The 22586-nt window shown below is 39.4% G+C and overlaps 1 protein-coding gene across 1 annotated transcript in view; it reads right to left on the bottom strand.

Moving 5' to 3' along the window:
- The window catches only part of PNPLA7 (patatin like phospholipase domain containing 7), a 125872-nt gene that overhangs the window by 87858 nt on the left and 15428 nt on the right, over nt 1-22586 (bottom strand). Inside the window, exons 10-19 of the mRNA XM_026860308.1 lie at nt 21742-21870; nt 20290-20370; nt 19555-19699; nt 18912-19004; nt 14277-14377; nt 13243-13389; nt 9000-9077; nt 7956-8161; nt 1609-1740; nt 198-321 (exon numbers count right to left, since the gene is read on the bottom strand). Of these exons, the coding sequence (XP_026716109.1) occupies nt 198-321; nt 1609-1740; nt 7956-8161; nt 9000-9077; nt 13243-13389; nt 14277-14377; nt 18912-19004; nt 19555-19699; nt 20290-20370; nt 21742-21870 (1236 nt within the window). The remainder of the gene's footprint in view (nt 1-197; nt 322-1608; nt 1741-7955; nt 8162-8999; nt 9078-13242; nt 13390-14276; nt 14378-18911; nt 19005-19554; nt 19700-20289; nt 20371-21741; nt 21871-22586) is intronic.

Below are 22586 nucleotides of genomic sequence, written 5' to 3' on the forward strand. Positions count from 1 at the left end.
CTTTTTAAACCAAGTCTATAATCCCATTCACGTTGTTATTACATAAAGTTTCTGGGTAAAAGGGATTTTCCAGCTTTTCAACTTGCTAATCTTAGTTAAGGGCTTTCACAACTGATCAGAGCAAGATCTTGTTTGTTTAGTGTGGAGTCAATACCAATTGCTCAGCTGAACAGTTCCTTTTTGAAACTTGCTCTTACCACTCCAATTAAGTCTCCTCGGCCATATTCACCAGTCAGGTGCTTTTTCCCATCATCCATCCGTATGACGGAGCGAAGCCGACCATTCAACACAATGTACGTGCAGTCTGACTTGTCACCCTGCCTGCAGAAAAAAATAATCAACAACGAGGCTTAGTAAAGCATCTTTGCTTAGCAAATGCCTCTACAGTCTTTTAATAAGTTGACCATCTTTCCCTACCTGGCTTAGAGGACATAGGAAAATGTTTAACCAACAGTTAAACATAACAAGCAAACAAGAAACTGAACAGGCATCTGTTAAAAGGTAACTTGGAAATATATTTAACATTTAAATGTGCATGCTTTGCACAACTGGTTAATATTAGGTCTGGAAAGAGATGACCAGAATGCAAGTGGCCTCTAGGGGAGACAACAGGCTTATTACAGGTTACAGCTGGAGCTTGTTGTCACTGCAAGGTTAATATGGATGCATATGAAAATTCTGCAGGTCAAAAAGAAAACCCCCTAAGTGGCTCAGCATTTGGATTCTTTTCGGTGACATCATCTATCAATCAGGAAGGTTTTACTATACCCAATTTGCATGATTAAGAGTGCTGTTTGGCATGTGGATTTCCAGCATAACTTAGTACATGGATGAAAAGCCACAGAGTAGGGCTGATGGTTGGACTCGATGATCCCAAGGGTCTTTTCCAACCTGAGTGACTGATTCTGGTAGTGGAGTTAAAACTAATGCAAGGAATTCCAAAAGATTTTGATAAGGCATTGACAGCTATGACTGCTTTGATGCACAAAGGTTCCATTGGCATTAGTGCTGCAGGTACAGTTATAAAAATTAAAGTTACAATTATATAGAACACATACTAAATTAGACCTTTATTCTCTCACCACTGCAGCAACCATATAAAAGCTCAAATGTATCCTAGTACAAAAATCCAAACTAAGTTTTCCCAAGGACAACTTCCACCTCTCAAACATCAATTGCAGTGCCTCTTTTCAATTTACTATTGAATAACCCTAACTGAATTATCTTTGAGTTTTGTTGTTTATTTTAGAAAGGTTGAAAAACTCTTTGAGCAATAAATGTTCATGCCCTGAAAATGTAGAAACTTCTACCAGAACATATAACTGTCTGTGTCTTAATCTATTATGTCACTTTAAAAGCTTGCTGAGAGAACATAAAAGAATGAGGAATACTATGAGAGAATTTTAGTAACACCTGGAGACAAGACACTGAAGCAATGTCAATGGGTACTGCAGAAAGAAAATAATCTCAAAATAGGCAAACATGTAAGCCTGATGGAATGGTTGATAAATTTAGACCAATGAGTTTCTTGTTCTATATATCACCAGGGAAGCACAGCTCCTTAACTTAAATATTCAACAGACAACAGAGATTTTGTCCAAATCTCACCTGTAAACAGCTCGTCCAGCCTCAACCTCCATCCAATCCAGGGCAAAGTCAATTTGTCTAACAAACGGGGACATTCTCTTCACAACAGTGTGGGCCACACCGAGAACTACGCTTGGCTGCTCCCGCATTATCCTAGAAGAAGAAAGCCAGTGTTATTCAAGCACTTTCCCAGAAACAGGAATAGGTACACACAGGCACATCCCAGTGCAGCTGGGCAGTTACACGGGCACTAATTCAGAAGTTAGCACATACCCATATACACACTCCACTATCGCTACAACCATACTACATCAGTGGTAATTTGACAAAGTATGGGGCTGCAGCCTTCCCAACTAGCCCAAATTAAATGTCACTCAAAGTTGACTCTGTCCTAGTGGCAGTTGGACCATGCTAGTAGGATGCCAGTTAGTCCTGCCGTCAGCCCAACTCCCTTCTTTAAGCGAGCAGTGGATGGATGGGACCCATTCTAGCTCCTCTTTACAAACCAGACTGCCAACCTCCCCTTTACACAGGTCTTATGACTCAGGGAGACGTTCGTACTGTCCAGATTATCCCTTCCTGCCATTCTGCACCTCTCAGTCTCTCACACGTGCATGTGCTCACAGTTTCCCTAGATTTTATATCAGATCTATTTTATATCTTTGTAAAGTCTGATACTCTTAAAAATAAGAGACTGCTCTGCATTTCAAACATTCCCTTTTCCCTGTTGCAAAAGCCACAAAGAACTGAAACACCTGCTAATAAAGCTTCTGATCTTCACACTGAATCTTTTGAGTGATGCTTAAAAGTCTCTAGTAATAAAGACACCGTGTAATTCAGTACTTTTCTCAAACTGAAAAACTTTGAGTTCTGCCAAGGATAACTGCCAACTCAACGCTGACTGCGAGGCCCAAGGGAAATCGCTCTCACAGACACCTGATAACTGCTCATGAATGTCTTATTTCTCATTCTTTTCAGGCTAAAGATCACTGCATCCTGTTGCTTTGTGAGTAAGCACTCAAATTCTTACCAAACCACTACACCATAGGAGTGAACCGATCATGCACATCTCTACATGGTGTACCTGTTAGGACATCTTATCTTTTCTGTTTCTGCACAGCATCAAGAGCAATTGATGGCAGACTACTAAAAAATAGTTATTTCACAAGAGGCAGCACAGTTCAGAAAGAAGTAGGTAAGTGTATGCAGACCCAGTATGGGAAGTGCACACAGACACGAAGGAGCTGTGTTAAAAGTCACACATGGGCAGAAGCAAAGATAAAACAAGCAATACTTAGTATTTTTTCTGCATCAATGTTCCCATTACAATGAAGATACCAGACTGCCATGAGACAATCTGCCTAGGAGACCCTGCGTACACAGGAACTCTCACCAAGCACAAGTCATGTGAGCCTTGTATCTAACCTCACACCCTAAAACAACAGAAAAATGAGACAGAGGCAGGGAAGGAACACTGCCAGTCTTTGTTCTGTAACTGAAACATGGTTCCTTGTGGACCACTGTAACCTGGCAGAAACCAGAGAAAACCCAAGCAGAAATCCATAATCCTAGAATATGGTATCAGAAGCAACCACCAGGAGCTCTTTACTGCCTGGATGAAGCACAGAAGCTGTCCCAAAGTTTCCAAACCAGCAGATTCGTTAGTCCTATAGCTGCAGCAAGAGACCCAGAGCTGACAGTGACTATGGGTCAAGTGCAACTCACAGGACATTGTAGGAGGCTTTTGTGTTTGTCACACATGACTGTTCTACTCCCACAGAATCCTCTAGGTTGGAAAGGACCCTGGAGATCATCTAGTCCAACCGTTCTCCTAGCACAGTTCCCACCTACAGCATATCCTTAAGCTCCAAATCAACTCTACTCTTGAACACCTCCAGGGATGGGGACTCCACCACCTCCCTGGGCAGCCCATTCCAACACCCAACAGCCCCTTCTGCAAAGAAGTGCTTCTAATATCTAGTCTGAACTTTCCCTGGTGCAACCTGAGGCCATTCCCTCTTGTCCTGTCACTTTCTAATAGGCTAAAGAGGCTCAAACCCAGCTCTCTGCAGCTTCCTTTCAGGGAGCTGTAGAGGGTGATAAGGTCTCCCCTCAGCCTCCTCTTTCCAGACTAAACACCCCCAGTTCCCTCAGCTGCTCCTCACAGGACATGTGTTCCAGACCCTTGAACCAGCTTTGTAGCCCTTCTCTGGACATGTTTGAGTAACTCTCCTTACCCAATACCTCAAATTACTACTTTTTGCAGTAATGAAGCTTGGAATTTCTTCAGTTGAAATCTCTGAAACAGAAGAGATTTGTAGGCGTATATCCCTGTTCCATATTGAGCTCATCACACTTGTACCCCTGCACTCATATGTGCTACAAGGCAAATTAAACTGAACATCAACTCTCACATTTAGCACAGTTTAAAATCCAGCCAACAAAACAGGATTATGAAAAAGCAAGACCGCTTTCCTCTCCTGCCCCTCTTCTCTTGTCCTGAGGTTTCCATGCCCCTCACCATCTCCTACCCAACACACCTGCAGACTATCTTAGTTTTGATATTATTGCAAATGAAAACAACATGTTTTCTTATGGAAACAACTTATTTTCTTATGGAAACTTTAGCACGCTAACCTAACCTGAAACAAAGGACAAAGAGCTGGAAGCAGCACCGCAGAATAAGCAGTAATAAACAGACAACCCTAAACCCTCACACACGAAATACCCACCCCTATTCCCCTTCTCATCTGCTCTAAAAGTGAAATAACCCCCCTGAAAATTCCTGAATGGTTTAGCTCATTGTTTTTACTCTACTTGCTTATTTAACCCTTAAAGTCTCCTCCCACACAGGCTGCCTACTGTGATCAATAAAAGTCATTTACTCCTTTTCCTCCCTCAAGATATGTATCTTAATACTTAATGCATTCAAAATGTAAACTGCTAACAGGATGCTTTTATTTCCATCTGGAGCCCTCTGTTATTTCACTCAGTGCTATATAGCTTCTACAAGAATATTAGCATAGAAGATAAAAGCCCACCCTTAAGCATAAGAGGAAGGCAGATTATATTTCCTTTCTACCCATTATCTGTCAGGTTTCCTTCCTCTGTATTTGGGCATTTTAATCTTTGCTCTTCTGCTTGGCACATGCCTGGCACTAGGAAAATTAAAAAACAAAGCCCTGTCGTACAGAAACTTGTTTCTGAAGGGATCCTGAGGCTTCTTTATTAGAAAGCTCATCAAGCGCTAAAAGGTCTAAACTAGTGTCTGAGAAAGCCTGGGACTTCTGCAGATACTCTTGTGGATGTGGATGCAATTTGATACTCAGCTTGGCTGGCAATACCAAATAAAAATCAAAGCATTCCTGCTTCTCTGGCAAGCACACATGATTAAGACTCCAAACGGTGAAATTTACTGAAGCAGAAAATGTGAGAGTCCCTAGTACTGCAGAACCTGAACATATTCCCCCAGAGAGTCTGGTGACAACTTGATTACACTGTTTGTCAGGAGACACCAACAGTTGCAGCGTAGGCACTGCACACTTAGTACATCAGTTCAGCAAAATAGCAAAGCATTTAAGGTATACAGTATATAATTAGCTTGTGTCACTCCTATACTTAAACTCTACATTTACAGATAGCTATTTAGTCATGTTAACACCACGTAAAAGGCTCCTGCCCCAAAGTTTCAGTGAAAAGGATTTAATCCGTTGTCCAACATCCAACATGCAATTCTAAACCCTGGGCTACTTCTATTACTGTGCTTTTTGCCTAGTAGCAACTGTTCTTTCTGCCCTCCCATTAATTATTGAGAAAAAGCACATACAATGTTCCAGGGCAGCTCAAAGAAAATGGAAGAAAGGAATTTTGGAGAGTAATGGAGCTTCTTGTCAAGTTTCTTCTGGACAGTAAGATGAGAGCCAAAAAAAATTTTTTTTTAATTCTTCCTGTGAGATTCTGAGTGAAGAAGAAAGCCTAACATTGTAGGACTATAAGCACAGAATTTAGCACAAAAAGTGGAAAATAAAACTTAATTCTAATCTTATCAACAACATTTTCTTTCCCATTGAGTTCAAAGTAAAAATTAACAAACTTGAAGAAACCTCATGCTTTTCAAACGCTTTCTACAGTGATACTTTTAAGTACAGGAACAGAAGTTAGAAGTGATATAAAGCTTGGGTTTCATGAGAAACATCACAGAGCTCATAAAATGCAGAGAACTGACAACAGACTTCTTTAAAGGAGAAAAAGAAAGATTTGGAAAAGGCCCAAAAATTACGAAGAAGTGATACACTGATGGGTTTGAGATCACTAATTGCTAAGGGGTTAATCGAAGCAAAAAGTTAAGTTGAAATAAACAAGAAACGGCTCACAAGAAACAGCTCGATTCTTGAGAGGAAAGACTCAGGAAAATGAGCTCAAGTAAATGAGAGCATTAATCCAGGACTAGATATCAAAATAAAAAGAGAGGAGGAAAAGGTGGAATCTGACTGGTTGGCTGAGATGACATAATGAAATTTAAAGTCAGAAACAAGTGAGAGAACAACAGTGGAAGAATAAAGGAGGAAAAAGCAGGAACTTAGAAGAAACAGAGCTGATACCACATGGAATTTCACAAGTGGGGAGCATCTATCAGAAATTAGGTCAAAGAGTTGACATCCACCGCAGACTTGGAAAAAACACAGCTCATCAACCAAGCACGCTGCTGAGAACAGTGTGTGCAGTTTTATAGCATACAGCCTTTTCCCTGAGGTGAAAAAATAAAAATCACAGAATAAGATTCTGTGGTAGAGCTGATTGGGAATACAAACAGTTAGAATTATTTAGAAAGTAAGAAGTATGCAGAAATATACCACAGAATAGTGGCTTAGAAAATGCAACCTCGGAGGGTCCTACACATAACACAGGACTGATGGCACATTCAACCAGAAGTTGAAAAAGGAGTTTAGAAAAGGAAGTAGAGGTATTTGAAACAAATTATGCATCTAAACTATTAGTAAGTCTTACAAATAGGATCATAGAATAAATCAAGGGCATTAATCATTAATATTGGACAACAAGGCTAACCACAGTTATCATATTGGATTTTTAGTTAGGAAATACCTATATCCCCCTTTAAGTGTTAAGTCACAAGTCATGTACTACCTCCAAGGTCCAGAAAGGAACCTGTCTTGCACAGGGGCATTACTGTTAAACCTATTCTATTAGTAAGCATTGAAAACCTATAGTTGCACTAAGACCAATCATTCACAACACACCCAACAGCCTGTGCTGTCTTTGGAAACAGAACTGGGGTGGTTCTCCAGCAAAAAGGAATAATCAGTCTAAGAGAATGGGCCCAGCAAAAAAGCATTTAACCCAGCAAAGCACGAACTCTGGCCAGACTTTCTTATTTGGATTACAAAGTATGTGAGTCTTGGGTCATAAATCATATCCCATTGGGTTAAGCGCTCTATAAACCTGGAACAAAGGAGATCTCACTATTTCATATTATCATGTTCTCATATCACCTCTTGCTGGAGATAAAGCCCTCTGATAGGTGGGTCAGAGCTCAGCTGGGTGCTTAAAACCCTCGTTTAAGCTGTACGGCTTGCTGCAGGATGTATTGTAGTAGTACTATGCCACTGTGAGAGACTGAGATGTCAAATGACTGTCTCAAAGCTCGCTTGCGTCCGTGCAAACCTCAAGGACAAGCTACTGTGGCCCTTAGATTCGTCTAAGGAATGTCACCCAAGGAAGCAGGAGTGTATAGGAGGATGCACCCCCCACTCCCTTGCAGTTGAATTGTCAGACTCCTTAGATAAGCCTCAAAAGGGCAGATATGGACTGAGCAAAACCAAATGTTTATCAAGTGGCTCCAACTTGTAGCTATTTGTGGCTCTACTGCATCTGCCAGACACCATGCACGCATTGCTAACGAACTGTTAAGAGCTGGATGCAGCAAAAACCTGTGGGACTGGAAAAAAAACCTAAAAGTGGGCAGATATGCTAATCAGCAGATATGATCAACTTAAAAAGGCAACAGAAAACTTTGATCCATGTGCATCCACCACTGATCTGAAGACTGAGGACCAATGGGACACCACTGGATCCATGGTGGTGACTATTCCTGCGACTCTATCCCGCATGCTTGCTAGATTTCAGTCTTTTCCTTACATTCTGGCCTATCGCTCCCCATCTTCATTTTTAATTAAAAAAATGGTTTGGGCATACAGAATTTGACCTCGTTTGTGTCTCAATCTCGCTCTTGGGATCATATCAAAACCTCCCACAACACTGGATCGGGACAGCCACATGTACATCCACCACTCACATTTGTTCAAATGGACCATAAAGAAAAAAACAAATGTTTTCATAGCAGAACTCACTCATAGAAATGGGACTTGGAAATAGACAGGAAGCTGCAGTCTCGATTGGCCTTGATGGTGAAAATCAGTGGTTCCCCAGTCAGGACAGCGAGCTGGCCTACGAGTTCTCCTGGATGGGTAATGAAGAGACAGGTGTCCTCCTCCGAGTCTATCTTCCGCTGGTACACATGAAGCATCCCCGAGACCACAAAGCAAACATTAACATCCTGGAGAAAAAGAGAGCTCGATAAAATCCCCAAAGATTTTAAAAGCAATTATCACAGTGACAGTACTATCATGACCAATCTGTTTTCCAGAAAGCTCCCTATAGTTTTTGAACAATTAGGTGATAAAATAAGGCACAACAGTGAATTATTAAAAGCAGGTTATGAATATTTAAAACTAGGCAGCCACAATATTGAAAAATGTGTTTCTCTTTGTGTGGTTATGAAAAATGAAGGATGCATCTGTAAGATCTCAAGAAATAACAACAGAATTGCAAATGGAGATAATGGGGTAATCACAGCAGCATGATGAGGGACATCACAGTTCAGCAGAGCAGAATACAGCAGCACTGTAATTGGAGCTGCCCCTCATCTGTTTTGCATAAGCTTGTCTATTTACACAGTATTATTAGAAATGCATCTCGTTATAGCCTACATACACTTTGCTATAAACAAATAACACTGGATTTCTACTGTATGGGGGAAAAATACTTTACTGCAACTGAGTGACATCACTGAAAGCCTGCAGTGTGGGGCATGAAAAAAGGTTCTGGTCTCCATACCTCCTCAGGAAGGACAGAGGTATGATACTCCAGACCTTCTCATGAAGGTATGTAAGAGCTGAAAACAGACAAGCACCACATTTCCACCCTGGCTCTGGCTACACTGCTACTCCAGGTACACAAAAAGGCTGAGAGCCAAGATTGTTTCACCTGGAGAAGAGAAGGCTTAGGAGGAGTCAGGTGGGGATTTTTTTATTTCTCAATGTGTGTAACTACCTTATGGTGGGGGTCAAAGACTGAGCCAGACTTATGTTCTCTGCTCTTAGATGCTCACTCACCTGATCTCCTTGCCTCGATAGCACAGTCCCAGCAGTAACCTGATGCAGTGTCACTTTGCCATTTAACAATGAAGGATCCTAGAGAAGAAAGAGGTGAGGGGTACAATTTCCTTGTCTGTGTACATGTAAAGATCCAAAAATGTGAGGAAGCATCCAAATAAAGTGAATAAAAAAATAATAATTACTAAAGGCAATGTTGTAAGTATTTGAAATCTCTTTAAAAATTATAGTGCTTTATTTTTATATTTCTCTACCCAACAAACATTTCTTCCAGAAGAAAAAAGGTTTAATTCATTTCAGTTGATCAGACTTAGATTCTCAAGGATTTTATGTCAATTTTACCCCCAGACTCTTTTAAAGGTCTAATGAAGAGGGACCTATATCAGCTGGCATGAAAGTCATGAAATATGAAGTTATTTTCAAAGGAAGGTGAAACTAGAGGACACTGTCTACATCATGGAGGAACTGGATAAGATGATCTAACACTTGCTTTATCACAGCCCTTTCCTGGTCACACAGCTCAGCTGTGCTGTGCACGTGCAGCAGATTTTCATACACTCTGTAGACCAAAAGTTTTCCCAAAGTAATGAATTCTTGTGTGCACGCACAGATGGATTGCACAGGAGAGTGGGAATTTTCCTCCTGACTGCAGAGCACACGGGAGGGAGGAGGGAGGGTCTCTCCAGAAGCCTGCCTGAGGTTTGGACAAACCCTTGCAATAGCACAGAGCTGGTTACGTGCGCCAGCTGATCACAAGATTCCTTTCCAGCTCCAAAGCAGGTTACCACCGTAATCCTGAGCACGTAACATGGGCGACCGACAGGCACAAGGAGAATTTCCTTTCCATCTCAAAGAGCTGCCCATACAACTTGGTGTCCCATTTGCAGTCTGTATCAAAAGCTAATGCTTCAAGCTACCCTTGCTTCAGCAAAACTTTCACCCAACCCAGCAACTCTTCAGAAGCTCAACAGTTTATTATCATCACCCAAATGTGTAGGGGCAAAAACCTAGACCCAATCACATGGTTCCTGCATTATGCTAAAGAGTGACAGTGCAGTTTGGGTGTCTCACAGCTTAACCTCTACAAGACAAAGCCAGACACTACTGTGTCCAGTACTTTGAGGTAGAACTACTAAACACAAGAGAGCTGCGTGCACAGTGGGATACAATTCAGTGCAAGCAGCAGAGCAGAATCTGCCCACAGTCATTAGCCTTATTGCAGCAGGAAAACAATATAGCAGAGATGTAAATAATATTTTCCCATTGTAATTGTTACATCAGATTTTCCTCTGTTCATTTTTGGTTGAAAAAATTAGAGCAAGTGAAATAAGCAGAATTATTCTTTATACCTACAGCTAATAAAAATAACAGATTTTCATAAAAAAATAGTTTTATTGAAACCAATCTGTTTCATGGGAACATATCCAGTGCAAAGAACCTGACAAGCACCTGACAAAATATTTCAGTTCAACAATATCAACTCAACTAATTTCTGATTTTTTTCTATATTTATACATTTACAGTTGTATAGTATTACCTGTTCTTAAAGGTGAAATTTTAACTATGAAACTATCTCACAGTAAGGAACTACAAGCTCTCTAATGAGCTCTACTTAACTTTTTCTGGCTGCATTAGCTCTAACAAAAAAATTGTTGCAAATTGTTTCTCCATTTCTAAGTCTACTTAACTATTAGACTAGATTGCACACAAAGCTGTGAAGTCCTCATCATTGGAGATCTTTAAGAACAGCTTAGTCACAAGCCTGCCAGAAATGACTTGGCAATATTTGATTCTGCCTTGGGCATGAAAAGACTGAATGACCTGAGCAGCCCTTGAAATCCCACATTTCTGTGCTATTACTATCCTGATTAGGCAATAAAAGAGTTGACAAACAAGATTACAGACAAGATCCATCCTGTCCAGTATCTTCTCTCTTGAATGGGCAAGGCCAACAAAATTCAGGATTGCATAGTTACAGGGTTTGAACTAAACTTTGCACTGATGCCCTCCAGCATCCCCCAGCTACTAGCTTTCAGAAAGAATTTTGTTTTGCCAATGGCTTCATTTCACAGTGAGTTTCTTTCTTTGTGTTACTACAATAGATAATAAATTAGCAGAGATCTAGGATGCAGAAGTACAAACCACTTATAAACAAAACCAGTAATTAATTGGGACAAATAATTTTTTGTCAAAGGAAATTCCCTTACAACTCATGCAGAAAATATGCCCTGCAAAACTGTTTAACTCTCACATGGTAACTGCAAATAAAGCTGAATACAGGTAGAAGTTGTAGAAGACTGAAAACCATTCATGACAAAGATCCAAAGAACTGAAGTTATTTAAAACAACAGAAAAAAAAAAAAAATCTTAATTCTGAAGTCAGATACCTAAAGGTCATCTGAATACTGCCTCTCACCTGTAGTAAATTACCCCCTCCTCTCTCTCTCTCTCTCTCTCTCTCTCACTGTCTCAAAAAACCCACAACACAACCAATCAAAAAAAACTCAAAACCCACCACTATCATCAAAATACCTGGATTTTACTCACACTGATTGGCTGCTCTGAAAAATGACAACTTAAAATGCCTCCAGCCAGCTAAGAAATAAAAGATCTGAGCTCATATTTTAGGAGAAGAGCTTACAGAATTCATTTCCTCCCTTTATGTAAGTAGTATCGAACACAAATATTTTAAACACAGTAAGATTTTTCTTCCATTGCCTGTAGAAGAATCAACTTTTGCTATCCTGCATAGAAAAAATTAACACTGACCTTTAAATGCTAGAAATCTAGCATTTGGCGACACTCCATCAGATTCTTATTTGCTTATGAAAAACCAAGTTGCTGTAATACCAAATCTGAAAAGCCTACCTTAATTCATTATTATTTAGATCATGTTAAGAACCCTGCCTATTAGATGCTGCATTTTAAGGATACTGTTCCAATTAACTTCAACTCTAATCTGTTTACTTGTTAATTACTGAGAAATTTATACTGGATTTAAAAAAAAAAAAAGGTGCTGTAATCAGCAGTCTCATTGACCCTGGAATTTTTGCTCATGATCCAACAGGTCAAAAAAGGAAGGTATCAGTTGTATATTGGTTACAAACTTTTGTCACATGCAGCATCTGAGGCCAGTCCCTATAGAGAACAGAAGGCTGAACAGAATAGATGAGAGTATAGTTCTACTTTACTCCATCTGTAACAAGAATTTCTTTTAAAACAGTCAGTACACTTTCATGAGGATATAAATACCTGAAAAAAAAGAAAATTAATTTAACAAGACAGTTAAGTCTCCCGCAGACTAACAAACAGTACTGCAGGCCTTCCTCAAATCAGTGACAACGTAGAACATGTGCCTCCAGCCTCACTACTGGTGGCTGAAAGATCAAAACTAAGATGTTTAAGATGCAAGGGGAATAATTTGGAAGTCAGCAGGGAAAGTTAATATCCAAAAGCAAAACCTTTTAAGTTCTAGCAAGTGTTGTTTGGTGAGAGTTCTTAAAGCAGAGGAGGCAGCTGCAGCAGCTGTGCCCAGGCCTCTAGCAACATCAACAGATTTGAGTTATTGAAATATATGCTGTAATAAAACTAGGATATCTGTGACTGATTGAGACAGATCCACAATTTTCCCGAATTTTCTAATTAGCTGCATAAACAGCCACACCTCTGTAATGAAATGCTGCTGGAATCACAGGAATGATGAAAAGAAACATTTTCATTCCTCCTTACAAGATGAAGGTGATAAGCAGGGGCTGAGCTCAATAATGACGACTGAGGGCACCAAGCATTGAACTTGGAATGGGCAAGGCAGAGCCACTCAGCTGTGAAACGCACTCACAGCCACTGGCCAAATACAGGGATTCAATTCTAAAAACCAAACGAGGCACTCAGATGCTATGCCAACAGGATTAACAGATTCAGCAATCACCTGAACGCCTTTACATAACTTCTTCACACAGTATGTGAGAGCATGAAATTACAAGGCGGCAGAAATTGCACGTTTACTTCTCACACGGATAAATCTGTACACAGTGAGAAAAGATTCATGCAGTGCATTTCAGTATGGTCTTTTCAGATGGCAGAATAATTCAGATTTATTTCAGTCCTGCTAATAACTACAACAGACTAGAGAATAAAACGTTCAGCTTGTCTACAGTATACTAGGGAGACAATTTACTTTTTAGTGCCTGGCAAAATGAGATGAAAAGCAAAACCAAAGCCATTTCTTCCTGCAGTAACTTACGTCAAGTTTCATCAAGGTTGAAAGGTCTTTCTTTGCTGCTTCGACAATGGCATCAACATGTTTGCTATTACAGGAATCTTGCACAGCACTATAATGGAAAACTGCTGAAGGAGTTTCCGTCACTGTCACAGTCTTCTTCAATATCGACTGCAAAGAACAAATACACAAGTATTGGTTTAAACGTTGTAATTGGCACCTACCTAGAAAAATCTTACTGTATCATCTGTGTTCTCTATCCACCACAACTGGTGGTCTACAAAAAAAAAAAAGCTAGGTTTCCAAAAAAGCAACAGCTTGCTAACTTCATTATCCTTGTATTTTTCTGCAAGACTTGATGCTCAAGTCAAACGAAGTTGCTCATCACAGCTTGTGAAAGGGAAGAAAAAGACTTTTTAGAAACTGGGCAGCTGCCAGCTTTGTGGAACTAAAACTTGATCAACATTTATGCAAAGATGGAGGAAAAGATACAGTGTCCGTCAAGGTCACACTGAGGCCCAGTTTCTCTTCAGGTTTTGGTTTGCAGTTTAATAATTGAAGAGTATTTTTGTGCTCTTAACTTCCAGGTCAATATTCGTATAATGCAGACCATAAAAAGAGAAACAGATCTATAAATCATGAATGAAAACCTACAGAAGCTCACAGGCTGATACAAGTTTTTAATTCCTTACTGCAAAGTAGTTCTCGCAAATAAAGCATGGTCTGACAAATTTACCTTTCCAAATAATCCTTTTCATGAGTTAGAGGAAGGCAATACCTAAAAATCAAAAAGTTGCAGCACTATTTTCCCATTACTTGCCAAGGGAATTTCCAGAGCTTCAAAATCTGCACTAAAAAGCCTAAACAGTCACCAAAATCTACTGAAACAATAAAGTTAAAACACACTGATAAATGAAGACCAAATATCACAACTCGTACCGAGTTGTAAGGGCAGCATTTAGAAGTAAGGGAGAAAACATTTAAATTACTCAAAGAACAATGATGTAAGGAAATACAATTCATGAAACATGCCAAACTCTCCAAAGCAGATGACCTACCTTGCCCACAACAGGACTGCTGGCAGTGTCCTCCGAGCCAAAATGCACTCTGGCTCTTTCATATGCCATGTCCATGTCTGACTTTGCACCGCTGGAATTATCTATGAGCAATATAAAAATCTTTTTTGAAGTACCTCTTCTATTACAGTTTCTCAGAAATAGCAGATAGTACACACAGTGGAGCAACTTTCTGTTTAGTTTTTCATTTCTGAAGTTGAGGATAAAATTAAGCAGCATCCTCATATCTTACTTATTTTCTAGTTATTTCTGATCTGGAAGATCTGATGGGAACTTTAAATCTTCTCATCTGAGCCCAGGTATGCAATATGTCCCCAAATTCCCACATCCACTCTTGTACAGAGTACAATTATTTTGGGGTAGGCAAAACAGTGTCATTCAGATTTGAAGATCATCAGGAAGAGGCAAATCCACCAAACAGATTTTCATTGTTGTTTACAGAAAATTCTTATTAACTTTTTCTCCAAACCAAAGAACTTTTTTGTACCCGATACATTGCAAGAGCTTCATAGGGAGAATATTACGATCAGCAACTTCTTAAAAGCCTCTCCACAGAAAGCATTCCCCCTCCCAACACCTAAAATAATTTCAGATCTTTCTACAACTTGCCCAAATTTTCAATGCACATCATGTGCTGAGAGATACATAAGGAATTCCTTTACAGTTCTCACTTATTTAATTAAAGAATTTGAAGTCACTAACAAGTTTTATTCCTTACTTCCCAATTTTAATACATCTTAATTATATTAGCTCCCTGGCTGTCCCATCCACCTTCCAGGCACTTATCTGAGATAATCAATAATGCAAACATAACTGGGGAATGCCTCCTATTTAATGACCTTGAATAAGATACCCACTTATCAGCTTGATGATTTACAGATGAGTTTAAGAATCATGCAGAGATTGCAATTTCCTTTAACAAATAAACCTATAATCATTTCTATCATATTTATATGCCTAGCGTATCACAAACTTTTCTGAATACAGTATTTTAAGTTTTCTCCCTGATGCTTTTTTCCTTCTGTTACTACAGTGTTCTTTTTGCTTTTTTTTAAATGCAAATTGCTGCTTAAAAATAGGAAGGGCCCTTATGAAAAGCAATTGTCTTTACTGACTCCTGGATTTTGTTACCTAATAAACTCTGAAAGTGCTCAAATGTTTAATTCTGAATTCCTCCCCCATTCCCCCACCTCTAAACACACACACACTTAAGTTTGCCCAGGACTGAACTGATCATTGCAAAGTTGGATTTTGGAAACACGGAGCTGCCCTATATTTACACCCTTGTGACACATGATCATGTGAAAATATTACCCTCCCATGAAGTGCTGTCTGTAAATTTAATTTTTAAATTACAATTATTTTATTTCTGAAGGAGCTTGACTCCCATCTCCACCACAGCTAGGACGAGGAGAGAACCCTACTGTCCCAAAGATTCAGATGTACCTCGGAGTATTCATTTCCATGTTATCTACAAATATGAACAAATCTTTGCATGTAGTAATTCCACATCTGCCACTGGAGTCATAACATCATTTAATTATCAGCCTCCAAACACGAAACCCAACAAGTTGACCCAAAGATTGTAATCAGCAAAACTTACAAACCGTAAGACCAAAAAAAGCTTTTGATGCTACTAACTGAATTTCATACACACTGCAACATTAAAGACCCTAAATTAGTTATAAACAAAAAAGCTGGGATAGTAGAAATAGCAGCATGGAACTCCATATGGGCTGATTTGACTACCCGTCAATTATACTGACCCATAAATCACAGTGTCAGCATAATTACTAAGCCCCAATACACCAAGTGCATTTTAAATCTAAACACACACTTCTCAGGTTAAACCTAAATAATCTGATAATGGGTATGTAGGCATGAAAAGCATCCTCTACAGAGCTCTGCATATTAAAAAAAAAATCAGAGAGAGGAAAAAGAGGCGGCATTCTAACAGTGAAAGCTTATGTCTACTAGACTTCTATTCAAAGTAGAAGTCTTCATCTCAGTCACAGATAGATGCTTCCCACACAGTGATTAATTAAACTGTCTTGTTGCTCAAACGGGACTTAGAAAGGATACAGCGAACAAGCTTTAACTGGAACCGTTGAGTCAAAAGAACAGAAGGCAGTAGGAAACTCAAGAGTGGAATGCAATCCTGTTTGATGAACACATGCTCACTAGTATCCCACACACTGCTGGCATGGAAGTCACTGCAAAAACAATGGCAAGTGAGAGAGTCCCTGGCAGTATTTCAGCTGCCTCTCTCCTTCCAAGTAAGCACTGGCTGAACTACCTGCTTCTCCTAACGCAGGTGGTCCTGTGCTCCTGTGTCTATGCTACAGGGGTATGGCTACAGTTTTAAAGAAGGAAAAGCAACTTCTCTTAACCCTTGATTAAAAAAAAAAATCAAAAACCACCACACACACCAACAAGCCAACCAATAAATGGTAACTGCTATTTAACCTTAAAAAAGTTAAGTTGGGTACACTTACTTCCAGGAACAGTAAAACTGATGAAGTTATCACATACAAAAGATCCCATTTTTCATTTCATTCATCTGAGTCTTCTGCCCACCAGCCCAAATACTCTGCTTGACTTACACCTTTCTCCACATAAAGGGTTACTATACTTAAAAAGTAGACTAGCCTAAATTGGCAGGATTGTACTTCCTCATCTACACAGCTGCTATGTTTCAAGTTAGATAGCTATACAAAAAACAGAAGAACAAAGTACACCCCAAACCCCAGGTGTAACTAGGCAAAAATGTTTTTCCCAAAGCAATTTTTAGCAGTTTTTGTTAATTCTAACAAGCCAAGTAAATCAAAGAGATGCTGAGATAATAGCACCTGTGTGATTCTAGTAAGTCATTTTTTTTTCACTGAATCAATAATAAACATAACCAATATTCCCATGGTGTCTGAACACACAATGAAGTAGTGGAATACAATCTGAAGCAAGATCTTGATCTTTTCATTACAGACATCAAAATACTTCCCATGCAAGCTAAACGGTGACTGTAACCTTAGTGCAGCGAGCAGAAATGAGCTCCATTAACTGAGGCAAACATAATTACCCAATTAGATATGCTTCTTCTGTCAGTAAAAATTAATATTCTCTCTCCGCTAAGCTCTGTGTACCCTGATATAACTCTTATGACAGGAGAAGGGAAGGACAAAGGGACATATGGTTAAGTATGCAGGGATCTTTGCACATAAAAGCCTCTAAGAACACTCATGGACTCTACCTTAAAAGTGTTACAGGGCAGCACAGGCAGATCTCACTGAACTACTTGCTTACCTGGGGAAAAAATGTCTATGTTCAGAGTAAGCATTGGTTAATTTACCACTGAATCAAGTCTGCTGATACATTTTATAATCCATAGTGCAAATCAGGTTAACATAACATGTACGATAATAAAGCCATTGCATTGGTCAGTTCAATATTTTCTCTTAATTTGTTTCCCTGGTTTAGAAAGATGAGCTACTTATCACTAACCAAAATCCTACTTCTCTATCACATCCATCCCTCTGGACAGTAACATGAAAGTTATGAAAAAAATGTAACTGGGACATTGTACATTTGCACAGCAGAAATTGAAGATGCAATTGAACAATCAGCTCTCTATTGTTAAAAATGAAGTAACTATGGGTTCTTCTCTATATACCACCAGCTTAACTTGATAGCAACAAGTGTTAGAAACCTTACACTGGGGAAAGTCCTTAACACTGAGGGATCCCTCAGCCCATCTACCTCCTTTCTCCTTATCTCCATCCTCTCTAATCCCTCACAGTATGTTCTTACCTCCTAAACCACTTAATAGTCAATGAAAACAATACATGCATCTTCTACTGTATCCACTGTACCTTCATTCTACTGATTAAACTTTATATGACTTAATATGTTTATATTAACAATATCTTCATAATGACTACAGTATCCCAGCATGACCTTACAACTACCTCAAGATGGTTAGTTTGGTACTCAGCTAACGAAAGACAGATGGATGCCTGCTGTGATTCACCCAAGAAGTTTGAAGTTTCTCTACTTTGAACATAAAGCCAACCTAAACAACTGGCTCAGAGGAAGAGGTCTGCAGTGGAGATGACTGAAGTTCACTGGAATGAATACTACAGCATCAAAACAGCTCAGCCTCATAAATGTCTCAAAGCATTCAGTAACAAATCACCTTTATTACCCACTCAAAAAACATTCCTCTAAAAGCAACAAAGCCATGTAATGTGCTCTTTGGGACAATCAGCCAAGCAAGAACTGTGTGTCATCTTTTGCATAAAGGATAACAGCATATCATTATAACTCACTTTCTTTCAGTTATATCAATTAATAAAGCTCTTCATCTGCAGGTCTCTCAGTAGCAAAATTACTGTATGTTCCCCACTGCTAATAAAGACAGCAAGGGAATGCTCTCTCATATAATAGTCCATTTGTTGCTTCAGAAAATAAATTTTTGACAAATGAGTTAAGGAGTAGTACTACTGCAAGATGATTATCTAACAAAGAGGAAGATTATCTAACCCAGTGGTCCACAGAGTGTGTGTTCCCCAGTATGATTAGATACATTACATATTTCCCACAATTTTGCCAAGCATTACTTACTAGAAGTCTCTGCAGACCCTGCATAGGGAGGTGAAGAAAGGCTTCTTCTGAAAACATGCTCAGAGTTTTCTGTACCAGAAATCTTCAATGTATCTGAAATTTAGAAACAAAAGTTATATGAATGTAAACACAAGTTACTCCCTAATAAAATAAACTTCTGACAAGAATCTCTCTACCCATTTTTAGCACTCCTTAAAGGCTGCGTTATAAGGTTTTGAAACAGTGTTACACATTGTTTAAACCTGCTTCCTGCTTTTGAGTTAATTGAAAAAAAAAAATTAGGCTCAGAGGCAAAATTCAACTCAATCTATTTTCCTATGCTTATCTTCCATACTGACATTTCAGCCTGAAAGCTGACACATATGCAGCAATTCTACTAGTATCTGGAGTGTAGAATTTTCACAGCTCCTTCTATGAAGTCAACAGTAGGAGCCACATTTTTTCTTCCCCATCCCCTCTCAGTATCATTAACAACACAGCAATAATTTCCTATTAAAGCTACGGACTATCCAAAAACTTCAAATCTGAAGCTGATTTAAGACAATGCCTAACTACTCAAATCAAATAAAAGCTCTCTGATCAATAGCACACCAATTAAATAACATCACAAAGGACAACTACTACACACTTCCAGAAACATTACCTATTTCCACTGCTTCCCCAGCTTTTTCAAACTTTTCTCCACGATCTTCCTCTGATACATTAGACACTTGTCTTTTTACCACTTTGCTTGAATTTCCTCCAGATGTTACACTTGCCACAGAGATGAGCGGGATGGCTTGGCTCTGCTGCAAGAAGCAAGGTGAAAAGACAAACATAAATCACACACTCACACATGTTAAACAGGACTGGACCCTGTATTGACCCCTGGGTACTTCTCCCAGCTGCAGTGATCCAAGATTTGTATCGAGAGTGGCCCTGCAGTGATCTCTGCCAACTCCCTCAGCACTCCCAGGTGCAGCCCATCAAGGCCCACAGACAGTATGTACAGTTTGCTTAAGTATTCCCTGACCTGCTCCTCTTCTACCAAGGATATATCATTCTTTGATCTGTCACAGGTAGAAGTGACTCAGTATCATTAACAAAGGTCAGGACTGCTAAAACATACTGATGTTGGCATACAGTGGTGCACATACACCAGTCTGAAGTGATGCACTACTTCAAACTTCTCAAATTTAAGCTTTCCTCCCCAGTTCCCCAGGCACCAGCACAGGCTAGATTTTACGGGCTGGTTATAACAAGTACCTTACTTCTCAAGCACTGCCATTATTAAATTAATACATACTATTTGCTTTACAATCTTCTGAAAGAAGGAAAACCTCTCTGTGCCACGTCACAGATGGGCTGCATGGGAAGATAAAATGTACCCCAAACTTACACAATTGAAGAGCTCAGTAGTCAGACCAAGGTAGTTGTGCAAAGCAAGGAATGTCACTCTCTGCAGCCTCACCATGATGATCTAGGAATAGGAAATCAAGAAGCAATAGGAATGGATTTAGCATTCTCCCACACTTGTTCTTGCATTTAGATAGTTATGTACCAGAGTACCTGAAAGCACTTTATAAAGTACAGACTGTATCCTAAGCTGAAATTCCTTTTTAGCAGTTATAAATTGAGGTAAAGACAGATTCAAATCATTTACCAAAGACTTCACAATTATTTGATGACACAAGAATGCCAAGTTTTATTCTCAAACACCAAACAGTATTGTTGGTTTTCTGTAACAATTAATAATAAACAAGCCTTGAAATAAGAGTATTTGCTTCCATTTTTCCCCCCCCACTAAAAAAAAAAATTATTCCAGCTTTGCTCATACAGAGCCTGTGCTACTGCCCTACAAGCACTCTAAATGTAAGACATCACTGCCACCTGACCTTCCTCTGCCCTGGCAGCTTATTCCCACTCTTAAGCCATCCCCTCTTTTGTATCAGCTCTCACGGAACAAATTAAATTGGTATAATGATCTGTTCTCCTCAACCATCAGTATTAGGAGGTTCATGTGTCACTTATAAATCATCCCGATACCAGAACAGTTTGCAAGGACAAAAAAAATTTAGAAGTGATAGTAAAACAAGAGGACAGACAGAATGACTCATCAGGTCACATGCACCCACTTGGCTGTTACACCTGTGGGACGAGGCACCACTTGGCAAACTCTCCAAACTGAAATTGTTAGTACAGTAATCCCTGCACTAGCTTCCATCTGCAGGATGAACAAGACATATCTGCAGCGCTCACTTGAGAACTGTCTAAGCTCCTGCAAAGCAAAGGAAGTGAACTTAAAACTAACACAAAACACAGCTCTTTCCTCAGATGCTGACAATTGCTTCTGAAATGGAAATTCACACATCAGTCTGAATTTTGTGAATTTTATAACACATCACGCCTCAACAAACAGCTGCAGAGGGTACATCAGTCCTTTTTCAGAACATGTGACAGTCTTTTCCATACTCCAAGCCATTTTGAAACCTTGCTGGTGCATAACCGTGAGCCCATGCCAGCACATTCTACTGCACTAGGACCAATGAGCTGATAGAGAGGCTATCACATGCAGAACTGATTCTGTGATTCTTTCTGTGTGTGTATGTACATATATATATATATGAATTATTCCTTCCTGTGTGTGATTAATGCTGGTATCATTAAGTCTAGGGCTCTAAGAATTAGAGGAATGCCAGAACTAGCCCAAATCTTGAAAAGAAGCTATAATGAACATTTCCACATCTGCAAAAGGATGATGATCTTGCTGAACTTCAAACCACCTTCCTTGTAACTTTCAAATTAGAGTGATTTCCTCCCCACCTCAATTCTACTCAACACACAAGCTTACCTGTACCACTCTAACAAGAGTTTCAGGATATTTCTGGAAGACATCTTGAAAGGCACTTGCTGGAAGTCGCAATATAGTGGATGGAATGGCTGCTCGGGCTGAGACTGTTTTGTAAGGAGCAGGGTGACCCTAACAAAAGTTTCAGAGACACAAGGTTAATCCACCAATTATCTGACCCAATTCTTCCCCATCGCTTCCCAAATTTCTACTTTGATACTGTATATGCTTGACAGACATCGTCTGACCACAAAAAGCCTTGAATTTATGCTCCATGACCTACAAGTGTAATGAGGGCAGCACAGTCAGGTGAATTCACAGCAACCATTTCACTACCATTAAACAGAGACAGAGGTAGAGAAAGAAGAGCTACAGAAGCTGTATCAGGTTAAGGGGAACTGGCTAGTCTGTCGACCCTGTCACAGTTATATTACAGACAAAGCCAGGCTTCAGAAGTATTTCAACTTCCAGCTCTTCAAGACTGCAGAGAAAAGAGGTTTTGTTCATTTTATTATCTGTGCTGATGACCAAGCTATTTGCTGCAATAACAATCATACACTCAATCAGCAAAAGATAGAACAAAAATGCTTAGTAATTACATACATAATGGAATAAGACAAAAAACAGGCAGACTTCTTGTGTTCTAAGATAGATAGATATATATCTTCATATATATATATGAAATATTCCTAATTAAAGCCAAACAGCTTTTCTTAACTTGAGATAAACTGGGTCTAGACCATCCTGAGTTGCTCAAAGAACAGATGGAGAATTAACAAACCAATGAAAGATAAAAACTGTAAATGGGTAGAACACAGATTTTTTTTTTTTTTTTTTTTTTTTTTTTT

This window comes from Athene cunicularia, assembly GCF_003259725.1.
Source record: "Athene cunicularia isolate RWA chromosome 17 unlocalized genomic scaffold, athCun1 chr17_part1, whole genome shotgun sequence".
Lineage (NCBI taxonomy): Eukaryota > Metazoa > Chordata > Aves > Strigiformes > Strigidae > Athene > Athene cunicularia.